Raw genomic sequence first — 12887 nt, 5'->3', positions numbered from 1 at the left:
AGAGGTACCATACTCAGGATTTATTATCTTCACATTGCTAAAACATCATCATCCCTCAATAACTTAAAGAGAAGACTGGGGGTCAGCCTGATGAAGCACACTACTCAGTAATCTCCTCCATATAGCCTCACTCTCACATACTCACAATAACTTAAAGAGAAGACTGGGGGTCAGCCTGATGAAGCACACTACTCAGTAATCTCCTCCATATAGCCTCACTCTCACATACTCACAATAACTTAAAGAGAAGACTGGGGTCAGCCTGATGAAGCACACTACTCAGTAATCTCCTCCATATAGCCTCACTCTCACATACTCACAATAACTTAAAGAGAAGACTGGGGGTCAGCCTGATGAAGCACACTACTCAGTAATCTCCTCCATATAGCCTCACTCTCACATACTCACAATAACTTAAAAGAAGACTGGGGGTCAGCCTGATGAAGCACACTACTCAGTAATCTCCTCCATATAGCCTCACTCTCACATACTCACAATAACTTAAAGAGAAGACTGGGGGTCAGCCTGATGAAGCACACTACTCAGTAATCTCCTCCATATAGCCTCACTCTCACATACTCACAATAACTTAAAGAGAAGACTGGGGGTCAGCCTGATGAAACACACTACTCAGTAATCTCCTCCATATAGCCTCACTCTCACATACTCACAATAACTTAAAAGAAGACTGGGGGTCAGCCTGATGAAACACACTACTCAGTAATCTCCTCCATATAGCCTCACTCTCACATACTCACAATAACTTAAAGAGAAGACTGGGGGTCAGCCTGATGAAACACACTACTCAGTAATCTCCTCCATATAGCCTCACTCTCACATACTCACAATAACTTAAAGAGAAGACTGGGGGTCAGCCTGATGTAACACACTACTCAGTAATCTCCTCCATATAGCCTCACTCTCACATACTCACAATAACTTAAAGAGAAGACTGGGGGTCAGCCTGATGAAACACACTACTCAGTAATCTCCTCCATATAGCCTCACTCTCACATAATCACAATAACTTAAAGAGAATACTGGGGGTCAGCCTGATGAAGCACACTACTCAGTAATCTCCTCCATATACCCTCACTCTCACATACTCACAATAACTTAAAGAGCAGACTGGGGGTCAGCCTGATGAAGCACACTACTCAGTAATCTCCTCCATATAGCCTCACTCTCACATACTCACAATAACTTAAAGAGAATACTGGGGGTCAGCCTGATGAAGCACACTACTCAGTAATCTCCTCCATATAGCCTCACTCTCACATAATCACAATAACTTAAAGAGAAGACTGGGGGTCAGCCTGATGAAGCACACTACTCAGTAATCTCCTCCATATACCCTCACTCTCACATACTCACAATAACTTAAAGCGAAGACTGGGGGTCAGCCTGATGAAGCAAACTACTCAGTAATCTCCTCCATATCGCCTAACTTTCACACACTCACATGCACACTTACACACACACATTTAAACAAAACAAATACTTTTTTAAATGTTTGTGATTACTGATCAGTTAATTTATACATTTAGAATTAATAGCTTTGTTATCTGTTTTAACTAACTGTTTTTATGTTTGTACTTATCTATTGTATATATTTTTTTGTGTTGTGGTTTCCATATAAGCCCTTGGGCTTCCAACCACACCTGTACACCGTTTTTTTGTTGTTGTTTTTATCTGTATTGTTGTTAATCACTTGTTTTCTTTGGTGCAATAAATTAAACTCATTTAAACTAAACAGTCTCCTCCATCTCCATTGTTTTCACACAAACTGCTTTGATAAAAAACGTTCCAATCTTTCACGACATGTCTCATACTAAACTAAGTTATTTTTGCCTTTTTGAAAATCTTCCGACCATCATAGTTCAGTTTGTGTGCACAGCTTGATTTGATTGGCGCGATGCGTGAAATTTGATTTAATTGGTCACTGACTAGACAACGATGAGCATTTTTTTCTGGCTCAGAGTTTCAAAATTTCCATGCCGTCATGATCTTCTATTATGTACAGCCTACAAAATTGTACTCTATAACGGATGGTTTTAATAAGGTAGCGAAGTATAATACTTAATTCAGAACATACTTAAGTAAAAGTAAAATTACTGACTTTGAAAAAAAAAGTACAAGTACTCCAAAAGCTACTCAATTACAGTAACAATATTATTTGTAATTTGTTACTTCCACCCCTACATACATGGCCTCCAATTTCTCCTAAATACAAGTAAAACTAAATGCATGCTCTTCAACCGATCGCTGCCTGCACCTGCCCGCCTGTCCAACATCACTACTCTGGACGGCTCTGACTTAGCATACGTGGACAACTACAAATACCTAGGTGTAAACTCTCCTTCCAGACCCACATCAAACATCTCCAATCCAAGTTATATATAGAATTGGCTTCCTATTTCGCAACAAAGCATCCTTCACTCATGCTGCCAAACATACCCTTGTAAAACTGACCATCCTACTACCAATCCTCGACTTTGGCGATGTCATTTACAAATTAGCCTCCAATACCCTACTCAACAAATTGGATGCAGTCTATCACAATGCCACCCGTTTTGTCACCAAAGCCCCATATACTACCCACCATTGCGACCTGTACGCTCTTGCGACCATTGCGACCTGTACGCTCTTGTTGGCTGGCCCTCGCTTCATACTTGTCGCCAAACCCACTGGCTCCATGTCATCTACAAGACCCTTATCTCAGCTCGCTGGTCACCATAGCATCACCCACCTGTAGCACGTGCTCCAGCAGGTATATCTCTCTGGTCACTCCCAAAACCAATTATTTCTTTTGCCGCCTCTCCTTCCAGTTCTCTGCTGCCAATGACTGGAACGAACTACAAAAATCTCTGAAACTGGAAACACTTATCTCCCTCTCTAGCTTTAAGCACCAACTGTCAGAGCAGCTCACAGATTACTGCACCTGTACATAGCCCACCTATAATTTAGCCCAAACATCTACCTCTTTCCCACCTGTATTTATTTCATTTTATTTATTTATTTTGCTCCTTTGCACCCCGTTATTTTTATTTCTACTTTGCACATTCTTCCACTGCAAATCTACCATTCCAGTGTTTTACTTGCTATATTGTATTTACTTTGCCACCATGGCCTTTTTTTGCCTTTACCTCCCTTATCTCACCTCATTTGCTCACATCGTATATAGACTTGTTTCTACTGTATTATTGACTGTATGTTTGTTTTACTCCATGTGTAACTCTGTGTTGTTGCATGTGTCGAACTGCTTTGCTTTATCTTGGCCAGGTCTCAATTGTAAATGAGAACTTGGTCTCAACTTGCCTACCTGGTTAAATAAAGGTGAAATAAAAAAATAAAAAATACAGGCCCAAATCAAGGCCTCATATCCTCAGATGGGAAATCGGCTCTGCAGACGTGCACGGACAGTCTAGTCAGACTCTCTCTTCACTTGACTTTAAAGTGGATACATTTTACATCATCATGATGATGTGGCCAGTGACACTTTGCTTCTTGAATGTCCAATATCTTGAAAACTTGACTGCTGACATGCAACACATTTTGGGACTCTATCAACAGTGGACTAATGAAAACAATGCTAAAAGATCATTTTTGAGTTCCCCTATAACACATAACACCCCCCCATTGAAAGTGTTTTTTAGGACTAGGCTTAATATCTGTCTGGGAAACTGCCCCAAAGTGATAATTACTTCTTTCTATCGAAAATTCACAGTTTACAGCCATAGGAATCAGGAAGGAAGCCACTGTGTCATACTTTATCATTTATTTTTGATCCAGGTTTAGTCCTATAATTTATGTGACATAACTCCGGCGGAATGTCCTCTGAGAAGTGTCTTAGGGAATATAGAAAAATAGACCTGCTGTTGGTGGAATTAACATCATTTGCGATACAAAGACATTTTTACAGAAAGCAGATGTACAACACCATAACGCCTAATGGGAGGTATAGACTATGTAGAGAGAGACCCTTCTACACAACGTGTGAGTTATTAGGCCATATCCTGTCTGTCGCCTCTTTCGGGCAGACTCTTGTTTCCTGTCTATATGAAATGTCTTCAAAATAAATGCCCTTTCAAGATAAATGTGGATTACATTAGTTCTCTATAAATACTTGTTTTCTAATACTGATCAGATTCTAGGCTCATATTGGTTACAATTTTTCTTCATCTTTAGTAAAAGGTTTATTTATTTAATCTCAAGCACTGCAGTTGTTCGATGTGATATAATGAGAAAACAGGAGAGGATGTTTAGGCCTTTGAGGGAAAAAATTGCTAACAAGACAATGTTACTGGCATTCCTGGCTCCCTGGGTCATGTTAACTCTCTTTGTAGCAGGCTCAAAGAAGAAACAGGGAATGTATGATTCAGCAACATCATCTATTTGAAGTGAAATTACTTTTAAGTTCATCCAAGATACTTTCAGTCCAATATACTCACTCAGTTTCGCTGTGATACTAATCTCTGTTGATTCATGAGAAATATATACAGCACCAGTCAAACGTTTGGACACATCTACCCATTCCAGGGTTTTTCTTTATTTTTTACTGTTTTCTACATTGCAGAATAATAATGAAGACATTACATTATGAAATAACACAAATGGAATCATGTAGTAACCAGTAAAAGTGTTAAACAAATCTAAATATATTTCCCATTCTTCTAAGTAGTCAACCTTTGCCTTTATGACAGCTTGGCACACTCTTGGCATTCTCTCAACCAGCTTCACCTGGAATGCTTTTCCAACCGTCTTGAAGCAGTTCCCACATATGCTGAGCACTTGTGGGCTGCTTTTCCTTCACTCTACAGTCCAACTTATCCCAAACCATCTCAATTTGGTTGAGGTCGGGTGATTGTGAAGGCCAGGTCATCTGATGCAGCACTCCATCACTCTCCTTCTTGGTCAAATAGCCCTTACACAGCCTGGAGGTGTGTTGGGTCATTGTGCTGTTGAAAAATAAATAATAGTCCCACTAAGCGCAAACCAGATGGGATGGCGTATTGCTGCAGAATGCTGTGGTAGCCATGCTGGTTAAGTGTGCCATGAATTATTTGAGCTGTTCTTGCCATAATATGGACTTGGTCTATTACCAAATAGGGCTATCTTCTGTGTACCACCCCTACCTTGTCACAACAATACTGATTGGCTCAAACACATTAAGAATGAAAGAAATTCTACAAATGAACTTCTAACAAGGCACACCTGTTAATTGAAATGCATTCTAAGTGACTACCTTGTGAAGCTGGTTGAGACAATGCCGAGAGTGTGCAAAGCTGTCATCAAGGAAATGGTGGCTACTTTGAAGAATATCAAATATCAAATATATATTTAGATTTGTTTAACACTTTGTTTGGTTACTACATGATTCCATATGTGTTATTTCATAGTTTTGATGTCTTTACTATTATTCTACAATGTAGAAAATAGTAAAAATGAAGAAAAACCCTTGAATGATTAGGTGTGTCAACTTTTGACTTGTACTGTATATATACTGTATGTACTGTATATACATTTTTCTTTCTTTCTTTCTTTCTTTCTTTCTTTCTTTCTTTCTTTCTTTCTTTCTTTCTACAGAAAAAACGAATTGCAACATGAAATGTTTTCATTACCATATAGGGATTGGTAAAAACCTGTCTCAGACGACTAAAAAAATAGAAGCAAGAAAGCAAAGAATTCTGGGCATTTGGCTATCCTTCAACTCAGTTTCCTCTCCCACTCGCACTGTTTTCCCTCTCTCTCTTCTCTCTTTCCTTCTCTCCTTCTTTCTCTGAACTTTCCCTTTCTCACTCCCACTCTCTTGTCACATCTGGTGGGGATCTGCATCTGAACTGACCAGGGCTGGCCCTGGGAGTGACTGTGTAGTTACTGTGGCTCCTCTCTATCCTGCTATGGGACTGTCTCTGGCTGGACTGGAAACCAGACTGCTTTGCCTCTGTCTCTGTCTCTGCTAACCTCCCTCTGTCAGAGAAGGTAAAGAATGCATGTATACTGGATATCTTCTGTAATATTTGAGTATGTATTTATGCATGCACGCTTGTTACTTTATACGTTAGGCTCTTGTTAGATAATGCTACGGTGGAATATGATTGTCAGTTCCATAGTCACTCTTTCATGGCACTTTGAACATATGGACCCGAGCTTTAAATAGATGCTCTGTATATAATGTAAGATCTTAATTTGATCACCCTGTCGCAGGAAAACTGCAATGGTGCAATTTTAAACGTATAGCATATTTGAGGTTTAAAAAGGTTTCTGAAGTTTGTTATATCTACTTTGAAATGTCAGACTTGATTTTCCCTAATGAAAAATGTATCAACCCATACAAAAATGTCCATTAATTATAATCCACATAATAGTTCACATTTCCTGTTGCTGCAGAAGCTGTAGCAAACTGGCTCAAGTTATATGGCTCTCATGTGGACAGAGTCTAATGTTCCAAATGCATTATGGGCTGACTATGAGTTGATAATGTGCCACCAATCATATAGTAATATAGTAGTGAATGACTGGACTGTTTATGGACTGAGTGGCAGAGTGCCAACCATTATCTTAGCGAATAATAGTAAGCTGTGCAAGTGCACAGCTGTCCAGATGTGTACGAGCTTTTACAGACTATCACATAAAACATATAAAAAGATTATATAGCTGAGATTTTGATTCAATGTTCAATGTTTTTGAGCGTGTAAACTAATAATTTAGGTTGGTGTGAGAATGTGATCAGTCGGTTTATGAGTAGCATAGTGCATGTGGGGTTTAATGGATTCCTGCTATATGCGTTGTGCATTTGTTATTGCCAGAGTGGGTGGTATGTGTGCGCATATTTGTGTGGGGGATACAGCACCATACTCAGGGTCACATGTTTTTCTCATCTGATGTGAACATAGACACTTGGCTGATGTTTAGACACACTGTGATTCCCCTGGTTCACACACACACACACAGAGGTGAAGTAGTAGTGTCTCTCCAGTCCCTCAGCTGGATTGGACAGACTGGTGCTATGCGTTTTCTGGTAGATGAATGGTTTTTAAAGGTTAGCCAGCAGAGCAGAGTGCCTGTTTGGAACATGTCCATCAGCACAAGAGAAGGCAACTTAACTACACTGCATAGCAGCACCGCAATGTCTTTATTGTAAAAATAAATAAAAAATCACACAAACAACAACAACAGACTGTGTATATTTCACTCAACTATATGGAAAATAGTCAACCTGAATTGGACAAGACATTTTAATATAAGAGAACATGGATGCTGGGTGCTGTAGGTCAACCCATAAAATCAACACAAGGTATGAGAGAACAGATTTGAAAAATAAGCCAAACAGGAACAGAATGTCTAACAATCCTCAGTCCTTGCAGGTGGTCAGGGATGGCCAGTCCTGCTCAACACTCCAGGGTTGGTTGTTGGGGCAGTGGAACTAAAATTTAAGATGTTTTTTATTGTCACAGATACTACACTTCGTGTAATCCTTCGCCTAACCACCGTTGGGAGGCCTGCTGTTCTGACAATGTGAGCAACATGAGCTACCTTCTGTAGTACACATCCTTTTATGTTTTATCTCTCCTGTCAAAATATAATTTGGCTATGCAGGACCATTGCTCTATTTGCTCAGTATGAAAAAAGTATGAACATGTATGCACTCACTACTGTAAGTCGCTCTGGATAAAAGCTTCTGCTAAATGACTAAAATGTAAATGTAAGCATTTATTTTCTGTTGAAAACCTCTCTAAAGGCAACATAAAAAAATGTGTCCCTCTTATTAATTGTGATATGTTATCTATGGGCACTGATTACATAATATCTACTTAATTTATCCATGCTTTGATGCAATACACTGTTATTAAACTGTTTTCCAGACCCATCTGACCATCGGTGGTACAGGGCAGCTCAGGTAGGTCAGGTAGCTGAAGAAGTGAGACGACCAGGCACCACCAGCAGACATGGCAAGGACATCTCTGCTGCAAGGCCTGACTGTGTTGCTCCTGGCCTGGGCTCTGGTGCACTGCCAAGCCCCTCTGGAGCCCCAGGAGGAAGAGGAAGAGGACGATCCCATGGAGGAGACAGAGATAGAGACCTTCCTGGTCCCGGCCGTGGCGAAGGTGGAGCCGGTGGTGTGTCCTGGCGAGTGTAGCTGTACAGAGGAGGGAGCAGTGGACTGTGCTGGGGTTGACCTCATGGACTTTCCTAGTGATCTGTCTCAGAGCACGCGCATTCTCTCGCTGCAGGTGGGTCATACACACCCAACACCCACATTCTCTTCCTACAGGTGAGTAATCACACATCCATTAGACCGGTGGGGAGGGTTTAACATAGGGCCTGCCAGCTCGATCCAGTCTGTGAGGGGGTCCAATCCGCCCCCTGGGCTCATTCCAGGTTTTTTTATGTTTACTATTTTTTACATTGTAGAATAACAGTGAAGACATCAAATCTATGAAATAACACATATAGAATCATTTAGTAACCAAAAATGTGTAAATATATTTGAGATTCTTCAAAGTAGTCACCTTTTGCCTTAATGACAGCTTTGCATACTCTTGGCAATCTCTCAACCAGCTTCATGAGGTAATCACCTGGAATGCATTTCAATTAACAGGTGTGCCTTGTTAAAAGTTATATTGTGGAATTTCTTTCCTTCTTAATGCGTTTGAGCCTATCAGTTGTGTCGTGACGAGGTAGAGGTGGTATACAGAAGAGACCCCTATGTGGTAAAAGACCAATCCATAGTAAATTAAAATGGGGCCGGAGCAGAAGGCAGACGTTTGACATGCCCCCAACTGATTTTGTTATTTGTTTGTTTATCTGTGTTATTTGTGACTTATTTTTTTACTAATTTTGTAAATAATGTTGCCGCTACCGTCTCTTATGACCAAAAATAACCTCTATACATCAGGACTGCGATTACTCACCACGGACCTAGCAGAATCCTTTTTCTTCTTACACGACTCTGACGAGCCCGAGGCAGAGGATATACGGCTTCCTCGGGCCCCGTGATTTGCATGAAGAGGAGGCTGAGAAAAAGAGGCCAGAGAGCGTGCTGCCTGCTGAGAAGTTGAAGGCGATCGAATAAACCCCCACTTCCCGCAGTTCTGCTAGCAAATGTGCAGTCTTTGGACAATAAAATTGCAGAGTTACGGTTAAGATTAAACTACCAACGTGACATTAAAAACTGTAACATCTTATGCTTCACGGAGTCGTGGCTGAACGACGACAACATCAATGTACAGCTGGCTGGTTATACGATTTACCGGCAGGATAGAACAGCAGCGTCTGGTAAGACAAGGGGCGGCGGTCTATGTATTCTTGTAAACAACAGCTGGTGCACAATATCTAAGGAAGTCTCGTGCTATTACTCGCCTGAGGTTGAGTTTCTTATGATAAGCTGTAGACCACACTACCTACCTAGAGTGTTTTCATCTGTATTTTTTGTAGCTATTTACATACCACCACAGTCAGAGGCAGGCACTAAGATAGCATTGAATGAGCTGTATTCCGCCATAAGCAAACAAGAAAACGCTCACCCAGAGTTGGCGCTCCTATTAGCCGGGGACTTTAATGCAGGGAAACTTAAATCAGTTTGAACAAATTTTAAATGTGCTACCAGAGGGAAAATAACTCTGGACCACCTATACTCCACACACAGAGACGCATACAAAGCTCTCCCTCGCCCTCCATTTGGCAAATCTGACCATAATTCCATCATCCTGATTCCTGCTTACAAGCAAAAATGTACAGGACTAAGATCTAGTCGTACTACACCGGCTCTGAGGCTCATCGGATGTGGCAGGGTCTGCAAACCGTTACAGGCTACAAAGGGAAACACAACCGAGAACTGCCCAGTGACAACAGCCTAAAAGACGAGCTGAACTACTTCTATGTTCACTTCGAGGCAAATAACACTGAAACATGCATGAGAGCACCAGCTGTACCGGAAGACTGTGTGATCATGCTCTCCATAGCCGATGTGAGTAAGACCTTTAGACAGGTCAACATTCACAAGGCCGCAGGGCCAGACTGATTACCAAGATGTGTACTGCGAGCATGCGCTGACCAACTAGCAAGTGTCTTCACTGACATTTTCAACCTCTCCCTGTTCGAGTCTGTAATACCAACATGTTTTAAGCAGACCACCATAGTGCCCGTGCCCAAGAACACTAAGGTAACCTGCCTAAATGATTACCGACCTGTAGCACTCACATCTGTAGCCATGAAGTGCGTTGAAAGACTGGTCATGGGTCATCAACAACACCATCATCCCAGAAACCCTAGACCCACTCCATTTTGCATACCACCCCAACAGATCCACAGATGATGCAGTCTCTTTTGCAGACTCCTGAACATCTAGTAAAATGGCTACCCAGACTATTTGCATTGCCCCCTCCCCCTTCCCCTCTCCACACCACTGCCACTCTCTGTTGTCATCTATGCATAGTGACTTTAATTAGCTCTACCTGCGTGTACATACTACCTCAACTAACCTGTGCCCCTGCACATTGACTCTGTACCGGCACCCACCTACAGTCAGTCCATCATTACTTTAAAACACGAAGGTTAGTCAATCCGGAAAATGTCAAGAACTTTGAAAGTTTCAAGTGCGATCTCAAAAACCATTAAGCGCTATGATGAAAATGGCTGTCATGACCGCCACAGGAAAGGAAGACCCAGAGTTACATCTGCTGCACCATATACGTTCATTAGAGTTAACTGCACCTCAGATTGCAGCCCAAATAAATGCTTCACAGAGTTCAAGTAACAGACACATCTCAACATCAACTGTTCAGAGGAGACTGCAGGAATCAGGCCATCATGGTCAAATTACAGCAAATAAACCACTTCTAAAGGACACCAATAAGAAGAAGAGACTTGCTTGGGCCAAGAAACAAGTGCAATGGATATTAGACCAGTGGAAATCTGTTATTTTGTCCTTTGCTGAGACACAGAGTAGGTGAACGGATGATCTCCGCATGTGTGGTTCCCACCATGAAGCATGGAGGAGATGTGATGGTGTGGGGGTGCTTTGCTGGTGACACTGTCAGTGATTTATTTAGAATTCTAGGCACACTTAATCAGCATGGCTACCACAGCATTCTGCAGTGATACGCTATCCCATCTGATTTGCGCTTAGTGGGACTGTCATTTGTTTTTCAACAGGACAATGACCCAAAACAAAACTCCAGGCTGTGTAAGGGCTATTTGACCAAGAAGGAGAGTGATGGAGTGCTGCATCAGATGACCTGCCTCCACAATCACCCGACCTCAACCCAATTGAGATGAGTTGGACCGCAGAGTGAAGGAGAAGCAGCCAACAAGGGCTCAAGCATATGTGGGAACTCCATCAAGACTTGGAAAAACATTCCTTATGAAGCTGTTTAATAATTAAGAGAATGCCAAGAGTGTGCAAAGCTGTCATAAAGGCAAAGGATGGGCTACGTTGAAGAATCTCAAATATAAAATATATTTAGATTTGTTTAACTCTGTTTTGCTTACTACATGATTCCATATGTGTTATTTTATAGTTGTGCTGTCTTCATTCGTTGACAATGTAGAAAATAGTAAGAATTAAGAAAAACCGTGGAATGAGCAGGTGTGTCCGAAATTTTGACTGATACTGTATATATACTGTATGTACTGTATATACATTTTCTTTCTTTCTATTTTTCTACAGAACAAAACTAATTGTAACATGAAATGTTTTCTAAAATACATTTTGGTTTGTTTAATACTTTTTTGGTTACTACATGATTCCATATGTGTTTTTTTCATAGTTTGATGTCTTCACTATTATTCTACAGTGTAGAAAATAGTAAAGAATAAAGACAAACCCTTGAATGAGTAGGTGTATCCAAACTTTTGACTGGTACTGTACTTTAAAATGATTCAAACTAAATTGAAACTGTATAGAAATGATAATGGACCTGTATTCATACAGTTTCTTCAATGTGTCCAGCTCGTTAATAATCACCCAAATGAAAGCTAGATAGTCAGGGAGCATCGGAAAATCCAAAAACGATGGATAGAGGACTATGTTTTGAAAATGATTATGATGGCAAGGAAATACAACACATTTTCAGTGAGGTCCTCCGGACTTTGTTGAAGATTGTGACTCCCGGGGCGAAATGTGTTTGACACCCCTGCATTAGTCACATATCAGTCAGTTAGCACGAGTGAATTGGACATTGACAGACACACCCAATGTCTGATAGATCTTACCACAAGTGGGTCACACACACCTAAAACCTGATAGATCTTCCTTCATAGGACTGATGTAAGGTTTTAAAAGCATTAGTGAATGCTCTCCAAGGCGGAAGTCAAATTAGTCAATGTCAATCAATAATGAATGAATGAGGCATTGCTGTTCTGGCAAATAATATTTGTGTCTCCTCTATGCCTCCGCTTTGTCTTAGAACAACCGGATAGAAATATTAACTGTTGAGGACCTGGCACGTCTGCAGCAACTGGAAACACTAAATCTGCAAAACAACCGTCTGACCACGCAAGGTAAGAACTAGACAGAGAGAGAGCAAGGTAAGAACTAGACAGAGAGAGAGCAAGCAAAACACCAGACATGGAGAGAGAGAGAGAGAAAGCAAGGTAAAAACTAGACAGAGTGAGAGCAAAGTAAAAACTAGACAGAGAGAGAGCAAAGTAAGAACTAGACAGAGTGAGAGCAAGGTAAGAACTAGACAGAGAGAGAGCAAAGTAAGAACTAGACAGAGTGAGAGCAAGGTAAGAACTAGACAGAGAGAGAGCAAAGTAAAAACTAGACAGAGTGAGAGCAAAGTAAAAACTAGACATGGAGAGAGAGAGAAAGCAAGGTAAAAACTAGACAGAGAGAGAGCAAAGTAAAAACTAGACATGGAGAGAGAGAGAGAAAGCAAGGT

The 12887-nt window shown here is 41.0% G+C and overlaps 1 protein-coding gene across 2 annotated transcripts in view; it reads left to right on the top strand.

The window, feature by feature from the left end:
• The window catches only part of podn (podocan), a 91522-nt gene that overhangs the window by 16704 nt on the left and 61931 nt on the right, over nucleotides 1-12887 (top strand). Inside the window, exons 1-4 of one of the 2 annotated variants that reach the window (XM_064935868.1) lie at nucleotides 5723-5982; nucleotides 7458-7518; nucleotides 7866-8234; nucleotides 12411-12504. In XM_064935868.1, the coding sequence (XP_064791940.1) occupies nucleotides 7950-8234; nucleotides 12411-12504 (379 nt within the window). In that variant the 5' untranslated portion in view covers nucleotides 5723-5982; nucleotides 7458-7518; nucleotides 7866-7949. Of the gene's footprint in view, nucleotides 1-5722; nucleotides 5983-7457; nucleotides 7519-7865; nucleotides 8235-12410; nucleotides 12505-12887 lie in introns of those variants that run through there. The other variant, XM_064935869.1, reaches the window with a different exon arrangement.

This window comes from Oncorhynchus masou, chromosome 24 (genome assembly GCF_036934945.1).
Source record: "Oncorhynchus masou masou isolate Uvic2021 chromosome 24, UVic_Omas_1.1, whole genome shotgun sequence".
Lineage (NCBI taxonomy): Eukaryota > Metazoa > Chordata > Actinopteri > Salmoniformes > Salmonidae > Oncorhynchus > Oncorhynchus masou.
This window is presented reverse-complemented; position numbering and strand designations above follow the sequence as displayed.